This window comes from Phoca vitulina, unplaced genomic scaffold (assembly GCF_004348235.1).
Source record: "Phoca vitulina isolate PV1807 unplaced genomic scaffold, GSC_HSeal_1.0 scaffold89, whole genome shotgun sequence".
Classification (NCBI taxonomy): Eukaryota; Metazoa; Chordata; class Mammalia; order Carnivora; family Phocidae; genus Phoca; species Phoca vitulina.
The window spans coordinates 2,320,325-2,343,248 of record NW_022589792.1 but is presented as its reverse complement, the minus strand read 5'-3'; the positions used below and the strand labels follow the sequence as shown (position 1 = coordinate 2,343,248).

At 58.9% G+C, this 22,924-nt stretch overlaps 2 protein-coding genes and 1 non-coding gene across 7 annotated transcripts; all 3 read left to right on the top strand.

Annotated features, from left to right (window-relative positions):
* The first annotated feature begins 26 nt into the window (after nucleotides 1-26).
* On the top strand, nucleotides 27-16,021 carry TNPO2 (transportin 2). 3 transcript variants are annotated; one of them, XM_032396028.1, is made up of 25 exons: nucleotides 27-117; nucleotides 1,587-1,698; nucleotides 2,361-2,436; nucleotides 2,519-2,668; nucleotides 4,669-4,775; nucleotides 4,860-4,993; nucleotides 5,070-5,151; nucleotides 5,226-5,348; nucleotides 5,454-5,572; nucleotides 6,406-6,466; nucleotides 6,567-6,732; nucleotides 6,946-7,098; nucleotides 9,414-9,639; nucleotides 9,833-10,004; nucleotides 10,470-10,556; nucleotides 10,636-10,743; nucleotides 10,844-11,002; nucleotides 11,651-11,738; nucleotides 11,925-12,023; nucleotides 12,592-12,687; nucleotides 12,978-13,053; nucleotides 13,329-13,428; nucleotides 13,509-13,583; nucleotides 13,693-13,794; nucleotides 13,902-16,021. In XM_032396028.1, exons 2-25 carry the CDS (start codon nucleotides 1,600-1,602, stop codon nucleotides 13,980-13,982), a joined length of 2,739 nt encoding a protein of 912 aa, XP_032251919.1. In that variant the 5' UTR covers nucleotides 27-117; nucleotides 1,587-1,599; the 3' UTR covers nucleotides 13,983-16,021. The 3 variants fall into 3 exon arrangements, with proteins under 3 accessions (XP_032251919.1, XP_032251918.1, XP_032251917.1); XM_032396027.1 differs by having other exon boundaries at nucleotides 13,693-13,820; XM_032396026.1 differs by having other exon boundaries at nucleotides 12,948-13,053; nucleotides 13,693-13,820.
* LOC116626728 lies at nucleotides 9,695-9,764 on the top strand. The gene has a single exon (XR_004298312.1). It is a non-coding gene; the product is annotated as a small nucleolar RNA SNORD41 (small nucleolar RNA).
* Nucleotides 16,022-17,139: 1,118 nt separating the features above from the next.
* FBXW9 (F-box and WD repeat domain containing 9) lies at nucleotides 17,140-22,903 on the top strand. 3 transcript variants are annotated; one of them, XM_032395975.1, is made up of 10 exons: nucleotides 17,141-17,762; nucleotides 18,864-19,003; nucleotides 19,077-19,205; nucleotides 20,161-20,273; nucleotides 20,359-20,450; nucleotides 21,278-21,426; nucleotides 21,510-21,623; nucleotides 21,752-21,841; nucleotides 21,937-22,002; nucleotides 22,075-22,903. In XM_032395975.1, exons 1-10 carry the CDS (start codon nucleotides 17,354-17,356, stop codon nucleotides 22,147-22,149), a joined length of 1,377 nt encoding a protein of 458 aa, XP_032251866.1. In that variant the 5' UTR covers nucleotides 17,141-17,353; the 3' UTR covers nucleotides 22,150-22,903. The 3 variants fall into 3 exon arrangements, with proteins under 3 accessions (XP_032251864.1, XP_032251866.1, XP_032251865.1); XM_032395973.1 differs by having other exon boundaries at nucleotides 17,140-17,762; nucleotides 21,937-22,903; XM_032395974.1 differs by having other exon boundaries at nucleotides 17,142-17,762; nucleotides 21,510-21,841.
* The last annotated feature ends 21 nt before the right edge of the window (nucleotides 22,904-22,924 follow it).

Genomic DNA, 22,924 nt, shown 5'->3' with positions numbered 1-22,924 from the left:
ATCCACGCCGCGTTTTTTTTTTTTTTTTTTTTCATTCCCTCTCTTTGGCTCCCTCCTTCCGCGCGAGTCTCAGGAGAAGCCGCAGCGCAAGGCGCCGCTGCTGCCACCCGGGGCCGGGTAAGTGGGCCTTACCCGAAGCCCGACCGGCTGGGTCCGGGCTTGCGTTGACCCCCGCGGGGCTCCGGGTCTGCGCCGCGCGCGGCCCGGCCGTCGGGGCCGCGCCTGACCGGGAAAGGCCGAGAACCCGGTTTGGGCCCCATTCGCGAGGCAGCGAGAGCGGGCCGGGGCGGGGGAGGGGGAAACCGAGCCGGGGTTAGGGGGTGGGGCCTCGGAGCCGGGCGAGACCCCGGTGCCTCGAGAATCGGGCCAGTGGGGCGGCTGGGGTCGGGCTGGAGGGGATCTGGGGGAAGCGCCTGGGGACTGCTTAGGGCCTGATTGGGGAATGTCATGAGGATCGGGTGTGTGTGTGGGGGGATATTTAGGCGGGGCTTTGGTTGGATCTGGTTGGGGAAGGCCTCATTGAAAAGTTGGGGGTCTTCTTGGACCCTGACAGGGAGGGTCGTCAGACTTCGTTCTAGAGGGCTTTGCTGGGTCTGACTTCGAGGCGTCGCTAGGATCCGTTGGGGGGAATGCTCCGGGAGGTGTTCAGCCAGGCCTAACTGGGGGAAGCTGCAGAGATCGGACGAAGTGGGTTTCCACCTCGAGGTGGTGGGCGGCTTGGCCGAACTTGATTACGGGAAACAACAGAGATCCGCCAGCAGGAGTTAATGCTGACTGGGGCAGGAGGTGGGGGGGGGGGGGGGAAGACTTGGCCAGACCTGATTGGGGAAAGCGACAGGGACCTGTCCAGGGGTCATCTTTCACGGGGTGGGCGGGATTGGCTGGCTCTCATTCGGAGAGGCAACTCGGACCTGTCCGGGGATTGCTTCGGACCGGATTAAGGGGAATCTCTGGATGGAGACAGGCTAGGCCAAAAAGAGGAGCGTCTGGCGTCCGGTTCAGTTTGGAGGGACGGATTAGGGGAGGTGGCAGGGATCGGGACGATTGGAGCACCTTGGGACTGTGCATCTGGGAGGCTCAGTGACCAGACCGAGGCGGAGGAGGCGGCTGGGATCTGGCGGAGCTTGAGGGCTGGGTTTCGGAAAAAGAGGGTTCTTTGGGGGCCGTGTTTGGACCGGGGAGACCACGGGGACCGGGGCGCTATCGCGGTCTGGAGCAGGGCCCCTGGATGGACAGGTGGCTGGGGCCTTGCCTGGCGGCTGTGAGGCTGGCGGAAGCCGTAACGCCCGCAGCCGGGGGAGGCGGCATGGGCCGCCCTGGAACGAAAGCTTCGTGCTGGGACCGTTGAGGGCCGTGGCCCGCTTCCATATCCCCTCACCTGCGCTCCCGAGCCCGAGACTGCGCGGACGTGGATGGCGCAGCTGGCGGGGACCCCGCACTTGGGCTGGTGTGGATCGGCGGCCTCCGCCTGTCCGCCGAGGGCGCTCCCGTCGCGCTGCCGCTACAGCCACTTCCACGGGGGCTCAGCCCGGGCCTCACACGGGGCCCCCGGGACCCAGCTCTGACCCCAGCCCCTACCTCCGCAGCTCACCTTGCGCCATGGACTGGCAGCCAGATGAGCAGGGCCTGCAGCAGGTCCTGCAGCTGCTCAAAGACTCGCAGTCGCCCAACACAGCCACGCAGCGCATCGTGCAGGACGTATCCTTCCTTCCTTCCTTCCTTCCTTCCAGGCCTAGGGGGAACAGGGCAGACATCTGCAGCCCCTGAAGGCCAGAGGAAGGGGCTGACTCCCTAATTCCCAGACTCTCTTATGGCAGGAGCTAGCTTTGGCAGAGAATTGGGGATTAGAATTCTTGGGTCCCATTTCCAGAGGAAATGTGGCCCTGTGGGGGAGGGAAGGAACACGTTTGGCTGGCACTTAGTTTTTGTTTAGGTTTATGGTTAACATTTTTTTTTCCTGGTTGATGCTTAAAATAAGTTAAAGTTTAAGGTATTTAAACTATCAGCAAGTTTTACTTGAAAATATGGATTCCCTTCTTTTTTAAAAAAGCAGGCAACATGGGACTGTTCATGAGCAGGACCGAGGAGCAGCTGCCTTGGTCCGACAGCGCGGCCCTGCCAACCCTCTCCTGCTCCGGCCAGGTCTCCGAGAGTGGATGGGAAGCTCAGGTGTGCTCTTCCACCCGCTGGATGACTTTGGTGTGCCTGCAGCGCTGTGTTGTTCTGGCACGGGGGTTGACAGGGGGTCTCAGGAGCTGTCCGCCTGGTCCCAGTGGTCAGAAGGGCTTTTAGCTACATGACAGTAAGGGGACCCACCTGGGGAAGGCCCTTGTCTCCCAAGTCCCTTAACAACCTGGCAGAAACTCAAACAACTGAACCAGTTTCCCGACTTCAACAACTACCTGATCTTTGTCCTGACCAGACTCAAGTCGGAAGGTATGCTCCCAGTGCCCCTCCACTCAGGCGGGACCCCGCTTTCTCCTCTGTGCTCCCCTGACCCTCCGCCCTCCACCCCCAGATGAGCCAACTCGTTCCCTCAGTGGTCTCATCCTCAAGAACAACGTGAAGGCACATTACCAGAGCTTTCCGCCACCTGTGGCCGACTTCATCAAACAGGAGTGTCTCAACAACATTGGCGATGCCTCCTCACTCATCCGAGCTACCATAGGTGAGAGCGAGTGGCGCCCCAAGTCCTTACTCTCAGCGAAGGAGCTTTTCAGCGTGTTAAGGGTATCGATTCACTGACTACTCCAGTATCGTGGATGGTAGTACTGTTAGTATTGCCATTTTACAGATGAGGACACTGAGGCACAGAGATGTTAAGGGACTTACCTGGTAAGTAGCAGAGCTCAAAAGCGACCAGTGCAGGTCTAGTGCTTTGAACCACGCCCTCCTGAAGCAGCCATTCCCACTTTGGAGGCAGTCACTCCATGTCCAGAATTCTGTTTAGGTCCTGAGGGTATAGCACATTAGAAGATGAGGGCCCCCCCAATCTTGTGGAGTTTGGTGTCTTCAGCTAATTCTCACCAATAATGATGAGGTGAAATGGGAGTTTGGTTTGCGTTTGGAGCCTTCCTGACTCCCGGAGGGCTGCCTGAGCGAGTTAACAGAAGGATAACTGAGAATTCTCCGGCAATTTCACCTCATGCGTCTTCGCTACTGAGAAACACCAACCCAGTTCTTTGTCATTGACTTGCTTTTTTTCCCCACCTTTACTGAGATGTAGTTGATATAAAACCGACTTATGTTTTTATTCTTTAACGTCAACTTTTAAAAGTTGCTTTTAGGAGAAAGTTGTATGTGACTTTTAAATGAAAAGATATTTGCATGGGGTAAAGGGAAGATAACCTTAAAAACGTGCACTGAAGACAGAAAAAGAGTATTAAATTTGAGCCAGATACGGGCTTGCTAGAAGTCCTGATCTTGGAGACTGCTACCCTTAGCCCTGACAACACCCCCTGGGAGGCCAGCAGAAGGATCGGATTTACCAAGTTCACTAGATAGCCGGGTTCTGCTCTGAGTGTTTGAATTAAGGTATTGAAACTTCCAATAGTCCTAGGGGCCCGTGCTTTTATCCTCCATTGAGCCACAGAGAGGTCAGGCCATGTGGCCAAGGTCGCACAGACAGGGATGGGACTGGGACTGGGACTGGGACTGCACTCCCAGTCCTCACGGTCTCCCTACCGCAGGTAACGCCTTCCCCAGCAGAAGCAGGAGGCAGGGTCATCTGGAGAGATGGCAGGGCCAGCGTTACCCCTGCTGGGGAAACACTGCCACCTCCTGGCTTCCAGTACACTCTCTGCACCGCCCTCACCTGAATTCAGCTCAGCTACCAGACCGCCTCTCGGCCCTCGCGCTGCGCATGCCTATTGCAGGCCGCTCTTGGGCTTCTACTCAGCAGTACAAGTCTCCCCAGGGCTTTATGGGCTGTCACAACCTGCGCCTGTCATCTCTCAGCCCTCACCGCCTCCCACTTGCCACCCCCCTGCAGCCCGCTCTGCTCAGCCCCTCTGGCTCCTCACCCATCTTGGAGCACACTGGGCCTGCCCTTGCCCCAGGCCTTCGCACCTGCCATTCCCTCTGCCTGGGATGCTCTTGCCCCCGGGAGTTGGATAGCTTGTCCCTCATCTCCTTCAGGTCTTTGCTCACATAGCAAGGTATCACCTGGGTGAGGCCTCCTCTGGCCACCCATCTTAAAATGGGGCGACTGGCTGACTTGGTCAGAAGAGCATGAGACTCTTGATCTCAGGGTCGTGAGTTCAAGCCCCACGTTGGGTGTAGAGATTGCTAAAAAAAAATTAATAAACTTAAATAAATAAAATTGCTGCCCTCAACCTCCGCCCTTGCCAGCCGTCTTTTCTGCTTTAACGCCCCCCCCTTAGCTTTCAGCATCTAGCCTCCCAGGTCTTTTGCTCATTTATTTTTACCTGGAAGCCTCTCTCACTAGACAAGCAGCCCCCAAGGGCAGGGATTTTGTGTTTAGTTCTGTGCTGCATCCCAGGGCCTGCAACGGAGCTGGCTTACAGTAAGCCTCAGAGGATCTCGAAAGGAGTGTGTAGGGCTTCTGGGGGACTGCGCCCGGACGGCCTGCGAGCCAGCGGAGCGCGTGCGAGGCAGGCCCGCACCTAGCACGCAGCCTGAGGCAGCGTCCTTTCCCGGCTGCCCCAGGCATTCTCATCACCACCATCGCTTCCAAGGGCGAGCTGCAGATGTGGCCCGAGCTGCTGCCCCAGCTGTGCAGCCTGCTCAACTCGGAGGATTACAACACCTGTGAGGTAGGTGACCAGCTGTGGCCCACCTGGGTGGGAGCTGGGGCGGGACTGGGGTTCACGGCTGCCTGCCCACTCCTCTCCACTCAGGGAGCCTTCGGAGCCCTGCAGAAGATCTGCGAAGACTCGTCTGAGCTCCTGGACAGTGATGCCCTCAACAGGCCGCTCAACATCATGATCCCCAAGTTCTTACAGTTCTTCAAGCACTGCAGCCCAAAGATCCGGTGGGTGTGGCTCCCTGGGGAGGGGGGCCTGGAGGGGGCGGGGCCAGGGTTGACCCAGGTGCCCACTCGCCGCCAGGTCCCATGCCATCGCCTGCGTGAACCAGTTCATCATGGACCGGGCCCAGGCGCTGATGGACAACATTGACACCTTCATCGAGGTGGGCTGCCGGGCCGGGGTTGAGCAGGGCAAGGGCCGAGGGCCGTGCTGCAGCTGATCCCACCTTCCCTGCAGCACCTGTTCGCCCTGGCCGTGGACGATGACCCTGAGGTGCGGAAGAACGTGTGCCGTGCCCTGGTGATGCTGCTGGAAGTGCGGATCGACAGGCTCATCCCCCACATGCACAGCATTATCCAGGTGTGCACCACCAAGGCAGGCCCAGGTGTTCTGTGGGGCGGGCGACAGGTGGGGAGGGCACCCCTAGCCGGGCCGGGCCTTAGCCTTTCTCCCACCCTGCCCTAGTACATGCTGCAGAGGACCCAGGACCACGATGAGAACGTGGCCCTGGAGGCCTGTGAGTTCTGGCTGACGCTGGCCGAGCAGCCCATCTGCAAGGAAGTCCTGGCCTCCCACCTGGTCCAGTGAGTGCCACCCCTGCCCTCTGCCCCACCTCTGCCTCCATCCCTCTCTGTGCTCTGCCTTCCCTCTGATTATCTCCTGTGTTACCCTCAGTCTGTGTTCTCTATCTCCGTTTACTTTCTATTCCTGTGTATGTTGATTTGGTAAGTGATAAGATAGTTTTTAATGACTTAAAAATTAGGTAAGTTATAGATGAAAAAAATGAAAAGTTGACAAAGGCTTTGGGCACAACTGGATCCAGGTGCTCAAAAGGATGTAAAAGACGTCTGTGTGATCTCAGATCTACGCCCTCAGTGTTGCCTTTGCCGTCAGGCACGACCTTCCCCCTTGGTAGTGCTGGGGCCTTCTGCTACCTTCAAGCTTAGGAACCTCAGAGGAAAGAAATTCTCTCTCAACCGGTATCTCCAGCACAAGTCCTAGGGCTGACCCTCCTTGACCCACTTGGATCACTTGCCCATCCCTGAGTCGTGAATCAGTTTCCACCTCCCAAGTGCATGGGCTCCAGCTGGGGAGATGAGCTGCCCTGCCTATTTGCTCGTCTGACCTGACCCATCCCAGGGAAGGGCCGTAAGTCCTCCTTGCCTTACAGTATGCTAGGGATCAGACACTGTTCTAAGCTTCTTGGTGTATTCAGAGTTCTGGAATTCTCTGAGTGGCCAGGTCTGGGTCAAGAACCCTCTTGTGGAGCCAGGAGTGGTGTCTGCTTTGTCCCGAGTCCCAGTGGCTAAAACTAGGTCAGGATAATACCCCTAAGTTCCCTACATTGCTCCTTGGCTCCTTGATGCTTCCCGCTCGGGGGCCCCTGCATCCCGATGAGCAGCCTCTCTCCCAACAGGTTGATCCCCATCCTGGTAAATGGAATGAAGTACTCAGAAATCGACATCATTCTGCTCAAGGTCAGTCAGGGCCCACCGCCGGGCATAAACGGGCAGGTGAGGGCTGGGGCATTGAGGCTGGGTTTCCCAGTGGTGCTTAGTGATCTGCCCGGCCCCATAGGGGGACGTGGAGGAGGACGAGGCAGTCCCCGACAGTGAGCAGGACATCAAGCCACGTTTCCATAAGTCCCGCACAGTGACGCTGCCCCATGAGGCTGAGCGGCCTGATGGCTCAGAGGACGCAGAGGATGATGATGATGACGATGCTTTGTCCGACTGGAATCTGAGTGCGTGGCCCGGTCTGTGGGGGCTGGGTGGTGGTGGGGGAAGGCAGCAAGCCCAGGGGCTGCCTCTCGGGAGGTGATGAGAGACCTACTCAGAGCAGATCGTGAAGATTCTAATCATGATCTCTGATCCTGGGGAGGTGCAGTCTAGGAGGCTGGCAGCCTGTCCAAAGGGCCTCCCTGAGCCTGCCCCCACATTTCCCCTCCCCGTCCCAGGGAAGTGCTCGGCAGCTGCGCTGGACGTCCTGGCCAATGTCTTCCGGGAGGAACTGCTGCCCCACCTACTCCCCCTGCTCAAGGGCCTCCTCTTCCACCCTGAGTGGGTGGTCAAAGAGTCAGGCATCCTGGTGCTGGGCGCCATCGCTGAGGGTGAGTGCCCCACTGGCGTGGTCGGGCCCGACCTCGGAGCCCCGTGCTGGCAGGAGACGGCGGAGCTGCTCCGGGCCAGGCTGTGTCGTGTAGCCCGGCGGACCCCAGCCGCAGGTTCTCTCTCAGAGGCCTGCTCAGCCCCCACCAAACAGCTCGCGGATTTGAATCTCTTCCTCGGCCTCTGGGCCTGAATGGAACCCCCAGGCCCCATGATGCAGGCCCTCCCTTTAATTCTCACAGACAGCAGTTCTGTGGGTTGTCGGCACAGTTACGGCTTCGGCGATAACCACGGGCAGCCCGCCTGATGAGGTGGGGGTGCATAGATGGGGAGACTGGGGGGCCGAGAGATTTATACCACTTCCCCGGCCACCCATGGTGCAGCTGGGTGAACAGGAATATGAACGTGTTGCCCGCGTCACTCGTGACCACCTCAGCATCCAGGCCTGTCATAGAAGGTTCAGACCCGGCAGCAGGAGCCTCCACCCTGGAGAGCTTTTAAAATTTATTCAAGGAGGGCGCCTGCGTGGCTCAGTTGGTTAAGCGACTGCCTTCGGCTCAGGTCATGATCCTGGAGTCCCGGGATCGAGTCCCGCATCGGGCTTCCTGCTCGGCAGGGAGTCTGCTTCTCCCTCTGACCTTCCCCCCTCTCATGTGCTCTCTCTCTCTCTCTCACTCTCTCAAATAAATGAATAAATAAAATCTTTAAAAAAAAAAAAATTTATTCAAGGAAAGGTTTCCTTATATAATAAGCACAGTGTGTGTTACGGTAACATGTGTGCGTATGTTAACGGGCTTCACGAGGTGGGAAAAGATTTTTTTTTTAAAGATTTTATTTATTTATTTGACAGAGAGAGACACAGCGAGAGAGGGAACACAAGCAGGGGGAGTGGGAGAGGGAGAAGCAGGCTTCCCGCAGAGCAGGGAGTCCGATGTGGGGCTCGATCCCAGGACCCTGAGACCACAACCTGAGCTGAAGGCAGACACTAAACCAACTGAGCCACCCAGGCGCCCCTGTTCACAGTTTTTTTTTTTTTTTAAAGATTTTATTTATTTATTTGACAGAGAGAGAGACAGTGAGAGAGAGAACACAAGCAGGGGGAGTGGGAGAGGGAGAAGCAGGCTTCCCACGGAGCAGGGAACCCGATGCGGGGCTCGATCCCAGGACTCTGGGATCATGACCTGAGCCGAAGGCAGACGCTTAACGACTGAGCCACCCAGGCGCCCCTGTTCACAGTTTTTTTTAAAAAAAGATGAAAAATAGAAAACTCTCAAACATCCAAGAAATGTTTCAAAAGAAAAGTATTTGGGGTGCCTGGCTGGCTCAGTCAGTGGAGCGTGCAACTCTTGGTCTTGGGGTTGTGAGTTCGAGCCCCACATTGGGTGTAGAGCTTAAGTTTGTTTGTTTGTTTGTTTATTTATTTATTTATAAAGATTTTATTTATTTATTTGAGAGAGACAGAATGAGAAACAGCATGAGAGGGAGGAGGGTCAGAGGGAGAAGCAGACTCCCCGCTGAGCAGGGAGCCCGATGCGGGACTCGATCCCAGGATTCCAGGATCATGACCTGAGCTGAAGGCAGTCGCTTAACCAACTGAGCCACCCAGGCGCCCATATTTATTTATTTTTTAAAGATCTTATTTATTTACTTTTCAGAGAGAGAGCGTGGGCGAGAGAGAGTGAGCGAGAGTACAGGCAGGGGGAGCTGCAGGCAGAGGGAGAAGCAGGCTCCCTGCCGAGCAAGGAGCCCGATGCGGGACTCGATCACAGGATCCTGGGATCGCGGCCTGAGCCGAAGGCAGCCGCCTAACTGACTGAGCCATCCAGGCGTCCCTAGAGCTTAAGTTTAAAAAAAAAAAAAGGAAAGAGGGGTGCCTGCGTGGCTCAGTTGGTTGAGTGTCCAACTCTTGATCTCAGCTCAGGCCTTAATCTCAGGGTCCTGAGTTCAAGCCCCGTGCTGGGCTCCACGCTGGGCATGCAGCCTACTTAAAAAAATAAATACAATAAAGAAATAAAAAATAAATAAAATTTTAAAAATTGAAAGAAAAGTACTTTCTGTCCATTTTGGTCACTGTGCTGCCTCTGAATTCATGAGTGACCGTGGCAGGTGGCGCCGATGGAGGGGAAAGGCTGGTTCTGATGCTGCCTCCCATCCTGGCCCTGCCTTCCGCCGTTTCTGTGACTGAGCCATTGTTTCTGTGGTTTTCCCTCCCAGCCTTAGTGTCCCCGTCCCGTCCCCTGGCCCTCAGATGCCGCTGAGCTCTCCCAGGAGGGTGGCTGTGGCCGGGCTCAGGCTTGCCCTTGTCTGGTCCTTGCAGGCTGCATGCAGGGCATGGTGCCCTACCTGCCGGAGCTGATCCCGCACCTCATCCAGTGCCTGTCGGACAAGAAGGCTCTGGTCCGCTCCATCGCCTGCTGGACGCTGAGCCGCTACGCCCACTGGGTGGTCAGCCAGCCGCCCGACATGCACCTCAAGCCTCTGATGACAGAGCTGCTCAAGCGCATCCTGGATGGCAACAAGAGGGTGCAGGAGGCGGCCTGCAGGTGACCTTCGACACCTGGCCCCACAGCCCCCACCCCTGCCCCACCGGCTGCCTTCTGGGAAGTGATGACACTCATGTCCCTTGACATCACGCTGATTTCTCACGTATTCGTACTGGCTGATCCCAGGGGCGTGCCTCCCCCCCCCGGGCCCAGCCCCCCCGTGGCCACCCACTGACCCCCTTCCCCACTGCAGCGCCTTCGCCACCCTGGAGGAGGAGGCCTGTACAGAGCTGGTGCCCTACCTCAGCTATATCCTGGACACCCTCGTCTTCGCCTTCGGCAAGTACCAGCACAAGAACCTGCTCATCCTCTACGACGCCATCGGCACCCTGGCCGACTCTGTGGGCCACCACCTCAACCAGCCGGTGAGACCCCACAGCGTCTCCCTCTCTCGAGCCTCATGCCCCTCTGCATCCAGTGACCTGGCGGCCACCCCGTGTTGCACGCCAGGGACCTGGGCATGACCTCAACAGGCAGGCAGACAGACTCAGCCCCTGCCCTCGCCCTGCTCCCAGTCTAGTGGGGGAGACAGACAGTTTTGAGACAGCGTGGTAAGTGCTGTGCTGGGGAAGCTCAGGGGCCTGCAGGAGTGGGGAGCTGCTGACCCTGGCCGAGCGGGGTGGGCGGGGCTAGGGACGGAGAGAAGGGAATGGACAAGATGGGCCTGGAGGTCTGGCTGGATGGCAAGGCCTCGGAGGGCCCCATGAGCCCCAGCAAGGAGCTCAGACTTCATCACTGAGGCAGTAGGTGCCTCTGAGTCACGGGGAGCCCCGCTGGTGCCAGGCTGCTCCCCCACCCCCAGGAGCCCCAACTTCACGCTCCCTCTCCAGGAATACATCCAGAAGCTGATGCCTCCACTGATCCAGAAGTGGAACGAGCTCAAGGATGAAGACAAGGACCTCTTCCCTCTACTGGAGGTGGGTGGGCTCCCGGACCTCTCCCAAAGCCTTGCTCCACCCTTCCCGAATTCACCTCTCCTGCCCTCCTCCCGACCAGTGCCTGTCATCGGTGGCCACTGCCCTGCAGAGTGGCTTCCTGCCCTACTGCGAGCCCGTCTACCAGCGCTGTGTCACCCTGGTGCAGAAGACTCTGGCCCAGGCCATGGTGAGCATCTCACCACCCCTGCCCCACTGCCCGCTCCTCTGCGGCTGCCCTCGCCTGGGCCCGCTGCCCTGACCTGCCCGCCCGCCCCGTATGTGCCCAGATGTACAGCCAGCACCCTGAGCAGTACGAGGCCCCTGACAAGGACTTCATGATTGTGGCGCTGGACCTGCTCAGTGGCCTGGCTGAGGGCCTGGGTGGCCACGTGGAACAGCTGGTGGCCCGCAGCAACATCATGACGCTGCTCTTCCAGTGTATGCAGGTGGGTGGGCCCCTTGCAAACCCTCCGACTGCAGGGAAGCCCTCCGGCAGCCCGTGCGGGCCACCCTGGGGTGACTCGGGGCCCTGGTGGCGCCCAGAGGACATCTGGAGAAAGGGACCCACTGGGGGCGAGGGTGGGGGAAGCTTGTACTTCTTTTAAAAAGTGATTTAAGTAAGACGTGAGTCAAATCTCATTGAATAAGCTAACAATGTAGAAAATTTAAAAGAGGAACGAGGGGCCCCTGGCCGGCTTAGTCGGTGAAGATTGTGACTCTTGATCTGGGGGTCGTGAGTTGTAGCCCCACGTTGGGCATGGGAATTACTTAAAAAAAAAAATTAGAAGAAGGAAATATGAAAGCAGAAGCCCTTCCAGCTTTACACACGTGCATGCCCAGTGTGTTAGGATGGTTAGACCTGCTCCCTGCCGTAGCAGTACCCCGAGCAGGGCAGGGGTACACTATGGCTCAGTGTGCCCCGAGTCCCAGATTTACAGATGGGGCCTGTGATGGGAAGTGACAGGGTCAGGCCGTGCCCCAGGGACTGCTCCCCCAGCTACCCAGCCCTGAGGGATTAGTTGGGACCCCAGCTGGTTGGGGGGCAGGGAGCCTTGCCACACTGACCCTGCTCTGACACCGCCCCCCCCGCCCAGGACTCAATGCCTGAGGTCCGGCAGAGCTCCTTCGCGCTCCTGGGAGATCTCACCAAAGCCTGCTTCATCCACGTCAAGCCCTGTATCGGTAGGACGCCCATCTTGTCGTGACCCCATGACCCTAGCTCTGGCCTCAAATGATGGAGAAATGACTTTGGGAGGACAGTGACCAAACTGGGTTGTATTCGTACTGTCTGATGGGGTCTGCCCAGCCAGGTCCAGGAGCTCACCCTGGCTGGCCCTCCTGCTCAGCACTCCTCCTTCTCCCCACCAGCTGAGTTCATGCCCATCCTGGGCACCAACCTGAACCCTGAGTTCATCTCTGTCTGCAACAATGCCACCTGGGCCATTGGCGAGATCTGCATGCAGATGGGTGAGTGCCCTGCATCTCCCCCCTCGCTGGCCTGTTCCCTGCTGGGGGCAGGACCTGGGCTCCGCCTGACAGGTCCCCCGTAAGAGAGCCCTGGGCCTTCTTGAGGATCGCTGCAGTTGGGTGTGCAAGAAGACATCTCTGAGTCGTTTCCTCAGGGATCCTGCCAAATGGCTGAAAGGGCACCTGTGGTTGGTTTTTCTAAAGAGGCCAAACAGGAGGCCTATTCTGATTGGATTGTTTGTGACCTCCCACCCCGTGCAGTTGGTTGAAAGGCCCACTGGGATTGGTGGGGAGATTTTGGCCGCTTCCTCCCTTCTCTCCACCCCCCCCTCCCCGGGGAATCTGGGTAATGTGGTCTAACCCTGGTGTTGAGCAATGACTTCAGGGAAGCTTCTGGTGTTTGGAAGGTGTGGGTCTGTCCCTGGTTGGCCACGGGTCCTGAGCCGGGCACCAGCTGGAGAATGTTCTTTGTTCCCTCACTGGGTGCAGTTGGCCAATGTCTGGATGCAGCTGGGGGTCAGCATGGGTGGTATGGGCTGTGCGGGCCTCTGACTAACTGGTCCCCCAGGGGCGGAGATGCAGCCCTACGTACAGATGGTCCTCAACAACCTGGTGGAGATCATCAACCGGCCCAACACACCCAAGACGCTGCTGGAAAACACAGGTGGGCACCAGGCCTGAGCAGTTGCTGTCCCCTTACCTGGGATTGGGCTTCCCAGCTGGGAGGGTAGTGGTGAAGAGACTTCGGGAAAGAACCAGGGAAGGTGTCTGGAAAGACCTGGAAGGGGTTCTGGGAAGAGCCCCGGGGAAGATGCCTCGGGGAGACCCTGGTTGGGCCTATTCCCTTGGGGCCCACGGGGCGGGGCTGGTGCCTCGTGCCAGAGGCCCCGCCACGTACCGTCCCGGGGCCGCTCGGGGTTGCAGGTCGCCTGACGAGTCCCTCTGCCATTCCAGCCATCACCATCGGCCGCCTGGGCTACGTGTGCCCACAGGAGGTGGCACCCATGCTGCAGCAGTTCATCCGGCCCTGGTGTGTGCCCCCCCCCCCCCCACCGTGTGGGGCCTGCGTCTGGTGGGCTGGGCAGCAGGGCGGGGGTGGGGGAGGGCGGGCCGGACCTGCTCCCTTGTCTGTGTCCACCCCCAGATGCCCGTCCCAGCCCATCACCTGCTGAAACCCCCCCCACCCCACGTAGATAACGTGTCCCACCCCAGCCCCGCTGACCTGCTGCTCCCCACTGCCCCCCACAGATGCCCATCCTGCCCCAGCCCCACCAGCTGACTGCCTGCCGCTCACCTCCCCCACAGGTGCACGTCCCTCAGGAATATCAGGGACAACGAGGAGAAGGATTCAGCCTTCCGAGGCATCTGCATGATGATAGGCGTCAACCCCGGGGGCGTCGTGCAGGTTGGGGCAGCTGGGGCTCGGAGGGAAGGTGCTGGGGCAGGGCTCAGGCGGCCCCTCACACAGGACCTGTCACATTTCAGGACTTTATTTTCTTCTGCGACGCTGTAGCCTCCTGGGTGAGCCCGAAGGATGACCTTCGGGACATGTTTTATAAGGTGAGCTCCTGGGAGGCAGTGGCGGGGGGCGAGGGGGCGCCTCTGGGGAGAGAGGCTGCCTTCAGACGGCTCCACGCTGGGGCGCGCCTCACCCCCCGCCTCCCCGCAGATTCTCCACGGCTTCAAAGACCAAGTTGGGGAGGAGAACTGGCAGCAGTTCTCAGAGCAGTTCCCGCCTCTGCTCAAGGAGAGGTTGGCTGCCTTCTACGGGGTCTAGACGAGCGTCACGACTGCCAGGTGAGGAGGCTGCGCGCCGGCGGGCCGTTGCTGTTGGGGGGGGTGGGGGGTGCAGGCCCTGACCCCCGCCTCTCTCCACAGGTTTCTGTCTGCGTCGTTGGAGGGGTTGCTGGGGAGCGCACTGCGTCCAGAAGTCGCCGTGCCCTGGTCGAGGGGGGTTAGGGAGGAGTGAGCGGGACCCAAATCCAGACGCCTTCCCCGTCCACCTACCTGCCATGAGTGTGTGTGGCCTGGCGGCCAGCGGGCAGGTGGGTGGGGTCTCCACACTCATCCTACAAACAGGGGAGGGGGGGTGGGACTTCTTGGCAGCAAGGGCCCTTTGCTCTCAGTCGGGGTCACCTCTGGCAGCCCATTTGGGCCAGCCTCGCGGGAGGGAAGATTCAACACGGCCGAGCGATTCCGGCTTAGGCTGAGGCAAGGGGAAAGCAGGCGGGGAGGGGGGTCCTTGTAGAGACATGTACGCTCACACGTACACCCGCGGACACACGCATGTACGGCGCTGCAGCCAGCCAGGCTGGGCCGGTCGCCCCACCATTTCCCCGACTGCATGGAGACAGTAGAATTAGTGAACCCCTGAGTTAACCCGTGAGGCCTTCCGTGTAACCTGCATCTAGAGTTTAAGAAGCTTCTGCTGTTTTGCCGGCATTGGTGACTGGGGAGGGCTGGGTGGGGTGGGGGCCTCCGCCGGGCCCCTGGGGCGGGGGAAGAGGACGGCCATCTCCGGGCCGCCAAGTCAGCACGCGCACGCTTCGGGATCTGCTCCGCACACTTCCTGCCAGCTCGGTGGCAGCCACAGCCTGCGTGGCCCCGTTCCTTGCTCGGTCCCAGCCAGAAGAGCGGGGACGGCCAGAGGGGCTGGGTCTGGCCAGAGGTTGCCCTTTCTTCTCCCCCCCCCCCCCCCCCCCCCCAGCAGCTGTGCTCCAGTGACTTTTGAAGACGCTGGGCCAGGGCCTTTTTCCTGAAGAGAGCTGGGGGCAGCCAGAGCTGCTGACCCCTACCCCCTGTGTCTCTCCATAAGCAAGTCTGTTTCAAGGGCGGCCCGTTTCTCTGTGCTTCTGAGAGCCCTCCTGTCAGGTTCCAGCCTGAGTTTTAACTTGAGGGCTGCGGCCGGGGCCTTTAACCGATGGGGGACAGAGGATGAAAGCTTATGCTCTGCCAGCAAGAAGGAAATGAAGCGCTTTGGAGGAGGAGAACGTGGTACACCCCCTGACCCCACTCTCTGTCCCTGGGGCTTCCTGTTCATCACAACTCCCAGTGGGCTACAAGACCCCACCAGACGGGGCAGTGATTCTAGGGGACCTTCTGGGATTGGTTGGGGATGCAGTCACGGTGTGGGAGGCACTCCTAGAGGGGGGGTGTGGTTACTTCCCAGTTGGCCTCAAAACTGAACCGGGCCCTGCAGCCCCCTTAGTGTTTTCCTTTTTCTCCTCCCCTACTTTTACTTTTCTGGGGGCCCCTTTGGGAGTTTTGTGGGGCTTTGACTGGATTCCTACAGCCTGGGGCTTGTTCTGTTCATCCTGCAGGGCCCTGGACCCAATCCCATCATAGCCCTGTGTCTTCCCCAGACAGGGTCAGGCCCTGCCTCTATTCCGAGGGGCACTTGGTGCACATTCCATAAACTCCACTGGCTTCCCTACCCTGTGAAACTCCAGCAGGTCTCTGGAAGCCATTTGTTTAAAAAAAAAAAAAAAAAAAAGGAAAAAAAAAAAAGAAAAAAAAATTAGGTACCATTTCATTTTCTGGTAATCCAGTTCTTTGGAGCATCCTCTGCTGGGTCTTGGGGTTTGTGGATAGATTGGGTGTCTGATGGGATTGGTAACCCCTTCTCCACCCAGGATGGGGGGGCTCCAGCCACCTTCAGGGAAGGGGAGCCTGGTTCTAGTTTTCTTTCTTTTCTTCTTCTTCTTCTTTTTTTTTTTTTAAAGAAAACTATTTAATTTTTTAATTTATTTTTGGTTGATTTTTGCACAACGAAGTTTCAGCTTCTCAACCCTCTCCCCTGCCCAGGGCTGCGGACCCTGACTGGCCTCGATCTGCAGTCCCTCTTTGTCCCACATCCCTCCTTCCCCCTCACCCTCTTCCTCCTACGGGCTCCAGGGTCTGTCCATTTGTTACTGTGCTGTGCTGGGGACTGGCGCCGAGGTGGCGTGAGATTCCACTTGTGTAGAACTTTGTTGAGTAAAGATCAGTTTCTTGTGAAACCGTTGGTCTCCATCTGGCCTCCTGTATCCTTGGCTTTGGCAGTAGAGAAGAGATCTGGAGGGGGGCTTGGGACGCCTTAGAAATGGGGATGCCCAGGACTCTATGAAATAATTCAGGAGTAGGGAAATAAGTAAGCAATTAACCAGGCACATTTCTTGGGACCCCAAGCCTCTCACTTTTCTTCCTAGTAAAATGGGAAGCTGAATGTGAACGACAAAGATTGAATGTAACATACACGTGTCGTGTGTCCCATGGAATGTAATTACAGCTCACTGAACGTCTTGAGCTCAATTTAAAAGGGAGCCATTAGTGTTACAGCCCAGGTTCAAGATCCCCATCTGCCTTAGACTAAACTAAGGGGCAGAGTCTTGCAGCACTCTCATCTTTGGCTAACCTCACAACTCTGGGTCACTGGGCAGGTCAGACATTTTTGTAGGAAGCTTAGCACTTGGCCTGTGGGAGGTGTAATAAGTATGAGACAGTTACTGAGGCAAATGAGAAATTGCGAAGTTCTTGGGACACACAGCCTCAGAATAAAATCTTGTTGCAACCTCAACAGGGCCAAAGGTCCCCTGCATCGACTTGGGAAAACAAACAAAAAGCTGACATTGCCATATATCCAGCATTCATTCGACAAATGTGTACGTTTTAGTAAGGGGATAGGAAATAAACAGCGGAACAGTGATATGTCCCATAGAGAAAAGGTGGGGAGGGAAGAGAGAACGTTGGTAAAATGGTCGTCTTTACAGTAGAGTACTGTGAGAAGGCCTCACTGCTTAGGTGATAACTGAGCATACCTGGGTGTCTGAAGAGGCAGAACGGCAAGTGCTCTCAGACATTTATATGGATCGGTTAATGCCTTGCTCAAAAGACAGTTTCAGTAAATAAGAGATAAGGAGGATTTTTAGGTCATTTAGGAGAATCTGAGGCTCCGCGGTACAACCGCACATTTCTGCCCCCGGAAGGAAAGACAGGAGCTGGAATCCCTATATGGCCCAGACTGCGAACTCCGAGGGACTGCATGTCTAAGCTCAGTGCCACCTGTGAGAGGTGCCTTTGACAGAGCCGCGTCAAACCTGAGTCAGGTGCCTGTTTAACAAACGCTGTTAGAAGGAGTCTGCATGTTCTAGCACAAGGCCAACGAAGCTGCACCACCGGAGCCCTCAAAACAGCAGGATTCCGGGATCCAGCCTGTTTCCCCACGTGCGGCTCGCTTCCGGCCAGCGCTCAACGTCATCAAGCAGCGCCGGAAGTGCCTTCGCGCTGCCTAGGAGACGGGACGCGAGGCCCTCGGCTGACAGGGCCCGGCTGGCCGCGCCCACCCGGTCGCCATGGAGCTGCCCCCGGGGCCGCGCGACGATCCCCGCGCCTGGGAAGATGACTCGGACCCGGAGTCGGAGCCCGACCCGGACGCGCAGGCCGAGGCTTACGTGGCCCGCGTACTCAGTCCGCCGAAAGTCGGGCAGGCGCCCCCACGCGCCCCTTTGCTGTCCGCGCCAGTCGCATCCCCTGGCGCCCTGGAGCCGCGGGCGGCGTCCAAGGGTGCGCCCGTGGGGGTCCCGGGACTGCTGAGCCTTCCTCCGGAGCTGCTGCTCGAGATCTGCGCCTACCTAGACGCGCGCCTGGTGCTCCACGTCCTGCCGCGCGTGTGCCACACGCTGCGCGACCTCGTGCGTGACCATGTCACCTGGAGGCTACGCGCGCAGCGCCGCGTACGCGCGCCCTACCCAGTGGTGGAAGGTGCGCGCGCCTGGGGGCTGGGGTCAGCTGCCCAGGTTAGGCTGGGGTGCTGTGAGCACAGCCCTGGAGCAGGCTTCCTGGTTGTCCTGGCTTGGGTGGAGGCTGAGGTAGTTACCGGTGGTGCCAAAGCCCCTGACCTCTGGGTGCACCGTGAGCCAGACGCTGGGGGTCCTGGGGCTGTGGAAATCTGCCTTGGGGGGCTGGGGTCCCTGAACTCAGGATCCAATGAGCCTCAGGCTTGGGGTCTGGTGGTACCACGGCCCCGACCCCTGGCTGGGGGTTGACACAGGGACTTGAAGTCTTAGCTGTTGGAATCTCTTGGGGTTCAGGGTAGGCCAAGAATCCAACTGGTGATGCCAAAGCCCCTCACCCTTACAGTCTTGACCTGGGTAGTGGTGGGGCAGGGACTAAAGGCCCAGAGCCTGCAACCTTTGATCCCAAGCTACATCTTAGAGGTTAGGATCCCTGATACCAGCAATCACAGATCGATCCTCAAGCCCAGGGTCTAGCCTAGTCTGGGGCTGGTGGTAATTCCTCCTGCCCCTGAGCTCATTGATCCCTGGGGGATAAGACAGCTTGGTGACCTTGAATTGATGGGGCTTTCCTGAACAGCTTGATAAACAGCTGCTTGAGCTCCATTATACCACTGAATCTCTGCAAGCATTTGAGTTCTGCATCTCGACAAAGTTCCCAAGTTTACAGACACTAATTTGAGAACACTTTCCTGGGTTTGGTTAAGATCATGGAGGCAAAACGTCTTAGTTCTGATGCATGGTGGGGTTGAGGCAGGACCTTAACATCCTGAGGCTACTATCCTCCACACTTGGGTTGGGGGTTGAGGCCTGCGAAGGTGGTCCCGAGGTTCCAGTTACCCACTTTTTGGAAACTGGGGTGAGTAGTCCTAGACCTGCTTGGAAGGTGGGTGGCTGGTGGTCCCAAAGCTAGATCCTGGGCCTTCTTGGGTGGGGTGAGGGATCCAGGTGGGGTTTTCTCCAAGTCTGGTGAAGGCTGGGCTTCCTGGAAGCCAGGGGTGGGCTTGGACAGCTGGTGTGGACGTCAGGATTCCTGCCCACTGGGGACCCTGCTCACAATGCCCCACAGAGGAGGACTTTGACTGGCCGACAGCCTGCATCGAGCTGGAGCAACACCTGTCGCGCTGGGCGGAGGATGGGCGCTGGGCTGAGTACTTCTGCTTGGCTGATGGGCACTTTGCTTCCATTGACTCGGTGCTGCTGCTCCAGGTGAGGTGGGGCTCGGTGGGGGGCAGGGGTGGACCAGGGTGACTCCGACACCACCACCTCACTCTCTTCTCAGGGTGGAGCGCTTTGTCTGTCAGGCTCCCGAGATCGCAACGTCAACCTGTGGGATCTGCGGCAGCTGGGGGTGGAGTCCAGCCAGGTTCTAGTCAAGGCCCTGGGCACCGAGAAGAACAGCACCCACAAGGTGAGGGGTTAGGAGGCCAGACGGGCACGAGGCGGGGGGCCTGGGTAGGGTGCCACGGTTAAGGGCATGAGTTTCGGCACCAGACATCATAGATTTAAATCTTGCCCTGCCATTGTTAGTGTGATGCTGGGGTGAGATGTAGGACTTCTCTGGGCCTCCGTTTCTACTTGTGTCTAGGGCTCGGTTAGGATGAGGATGAATGAGATGAATATGCTGTAGAGCTTCGCTTAGGCTGGGATACACAGGAGGCACTCGGGAGACATCAGGTATACCTTGAGAGGCGTAGGGCAGGGCAGTTACGAGGCTGCCCGTGGGGATCACAAAGCTCTGAGCATGGCTGTCAGCTCATGAGAGGCGGCCGTGCAGGAGCACCACCACCAGTCATTGAGGTGGTCCAGGCAGGTGGCCAAGAGCCTGGTCTCGGAGCTAGGCCACTGGCCTCAAATCCTCACTCTGCTACTCCCTGGCTGTGTGACCTTGGGCAAGGGACTCAACTTCTCTGTGCTCCAGTGTCCTCATTTGTAGCACCGACCAGGTACGCAGCACTCTCCTCGGAGTCTGGTGAGGAATGAATTAGTCACCAGCCAGTGCTTTGTGCCTATTGGCTCCTGAGGCGGGGGTTGTTTTTTTGTGCCCATTTTCCCAGTGAAGAAACTGAGGGAGAGCACTTCATTTGCTCAGGTCATGGAGCGGAGGCCCCGCTTTTAGTCACATTGTTAGTGGCCTCGAACCACCCGGGTGCGGACTCTGGCAGGGACTTGACTTAGGAATATCATTCTGTGTGGGCGTGCACGTCCTCGGCTCCTGGCTCTGAAGTCAGACAGACCCACCGACCTATGTCCTGACCTCTACTTGGAGCGGACTTGCTCTGGGTTCTTGGGTCAGTCGTCTCCCTCCTCCGACCCTCAATTTTGTTACCTCTGAAACGGGGATGACCACTGGGTCCGGTCTGCAGGGCTGGGTGTGGTCGCTGGCAGCGCTGGACCACCGCGTGTGCTCTGGTTCCTGGGACAGCACGGTGAAGCTCTGGGACATGGCGGCCGATGGGCAGCAGTTCGGCGAGATAAAGTGTGTGGGGTCCTGGGCGGGGAGGTGGGGCCGGGCTGGGACCCACCTAGTCACAGCCCGAGCCTTGGGGTCCGTGTGTTCCCAGGGGCAAGGCGGCTGTGCTGTGCTTGTCCTACCGGCCTGACATCCTGGTGACTGGCACCTATGACAAGAAGGTGACCGTCTACGACCCCAGAGGTGGGCCGGGGGCCCTGGGAACCAGGTGGGGAGAGGAGAGCCGCTTGGGGTCTCCGGGGTCATGCTGGGGAAGGAGACCCTTGGCCCTCACAGCCTGGCTGGGATGACAGTCACAACCAGATGCTGACCACTCCAAGTGGCCCGTGCTGTGCTGGGACAAGGAAGGCAGCTTGGGGGGGATGGGGGTTGGGGACAGAGGCAGCCCCCTCTATCTGGGGTGTCGGGGAGGATGGGAGGCCCTCTGAGCCTCAATACTGTGGGAGGTGGAGCAGCCCCTAGGACCCTGGCTCCCCCACTTCCTAGCTGTCAAGCTTGAACCTCAGTCTCTCCCTCTGTGAAATCTGGATTAATAACTCCAGCGCCATAGGGTTAATAGGAGGAGAGGACAGTAGGAAGCTTGGTGGATTAAATGTTAGTTACATAAAAAGCCTAGGAAGACACTGCCCAGCACATAAGCCTTTTCCATTGTTTCTTTCTTTATTCATTCTTATTTTAATTGAAGGGCTAGAGGGTCTTTGCCCAGGTGGGGCCAGAGGCGGGTGGGGGTGTCGTGAGGGGGCGGCTTGGCTCCGACCTGCCTGCAGGTGGAAGCCTTTTCTGCTGGGACTTGCTGAGGTCTGCGCTGTACTGAGAGCGGACGGGATTGGGACGGGGGGATGGGAGGGCCGAGATCTGGGGGCGCTGGATGGCCCAGGCCCAGCTGGGACAGGAGGGGAGAGGGACGGGATGGGGGCGCACAGAGCAGAGCAAGGGTGGTGCCAAGCGGGGTAGGTGCCGGCGTCCTCGTGCCGCCTGATGTCCCCCCCCTTCCCGCATCCCTCCTGAAGTCGGCCCGGCGCTGCTGAAGAGCCGGCGGCTGCACTCCAGCGCGGTGCTGGCGCTGCTGGCCGACGACCGGCACATCATCTCGGGCAGCGAGGACCACACGCTCGTGGTGTTCGACCGCCGCGCCAACAGCGTCCTGCAGCGGCTGCAGGTGGGCCCTGCCCGCGGGCCCGGACGGACCGGGGCGGTGGCTTGGCCTGGTCTGAGCTGCTCTGTCCCGTATCCCTCCCACAGCTGGACTCCTACCTGCTCTGCATGTCCTACCAGGAGCCCCAGCTCTGGGCTGGTGACAACCAGGGCCTGCTGCATGTCTTCGCCAACCACAACGGCCGCTTCCAGCTTGTCCGGGTCCGCCAGGGAGCTTGCCCCTGCCCCACCGTCCCTGGGCCTCCTCCCTGCCTCCTGACGCCCTGGGTGGCTGGCGGGTGGACCCTGGGCGAGCCCTTACCTGAGTGTCCCATCCTTCCTTTCTGCAGTCTTTTGACGTGGGCCACAGGTCTCAGATTACAGGGATCAAACACTCACTGGGGGCCTTGTACACCACGTCCACCGACAAGACCATCCGGGTGAGGCCCCGAGACAGGCCCCGTCCCTACCCTGGCCCCACCAGCCGGCAGCGCACGTCTTGACCTTCGCCCTTTCGCCTGTTGCCCCTCACCAGGTGCATGTGCCCACGGATCCGCCGAGGACCATCTGCACCCGAAGCCACAACAATGTGCTGAATGGGGTAAGGCCCTGCCCTACGCGCCCTGCCCAGCTGCCCAGAGCGCCCCTGACTACCTCTGCCCTGCCCTCCCAGATCTGCGCGGAGGGCAACCTGGTGGTCGCCGCCTCCGGGGGCCTATCGCTGGAGGTCTGGAGGCTGCAGGCCTGAGCGGGCAGACGCCGACGTGGAGGGGGATCTGCCGGCCCACAGGCTGGGCCGTGGCCTCTGTTCTCGGGGGACCTTCCCCGCATGCTGGTGCTGCCTCTGCCCTGTCCCGAAGCCCTGAGGCACAAGGAGTCCGGGCCATGGTGAGCTGTGCCCCATGGGTTGTGCCCCGCGCCAGGGGAGGTGAGCGTGGTGTTCAGGCCCACCCAGGGGACTGCTCCCCTCCCTGGGGCCCCGTTTTTGCTAGATTTGGATACCCGCTTTCCCTTGAGAGCAAAGGAGAAATAAACCTGATGTACTGGTGTCCCCCGAGGGCCCTGCCTGTGCTTGCTTGGGACTGGGAGGCGCGGGGCGTGTGAGTCTGTGAGATGCTATTTTATGTCGAGGTGTGAGTGTACCTGCTCGAGCGCAAGCCTTCCTGCGCTCACGACCACGTGTGTGTGTGTCGCTGGGGAGGCGGGTCTGGCTGTGCGGTAACCCTGTGTGTGCGTACCTGTGTGCTGCTGGACGTGGCTGTGTGCGAGGAAGGAGGCGGCTCTTGAGGATGTGCACACGTTTGTATAATGGCACGTGTGTGTGTGTGCGTGTGTGTGAGACAGGAAGGCATGTGTGATGCGTGTTGGCACGTCGACTGGGGCTCTGACCCTGGGTGTGTCTGTGCAGTGGGCAAGGGGATCTGCTAAGGCTACCCCACGGGGGCAGGGGAGGTGCGTGCTCATGCATCCGGGGGTGCAGGATGTGTGTGCTGCTGGGGCCAGGACCCTAGAGTCGGTGGGGG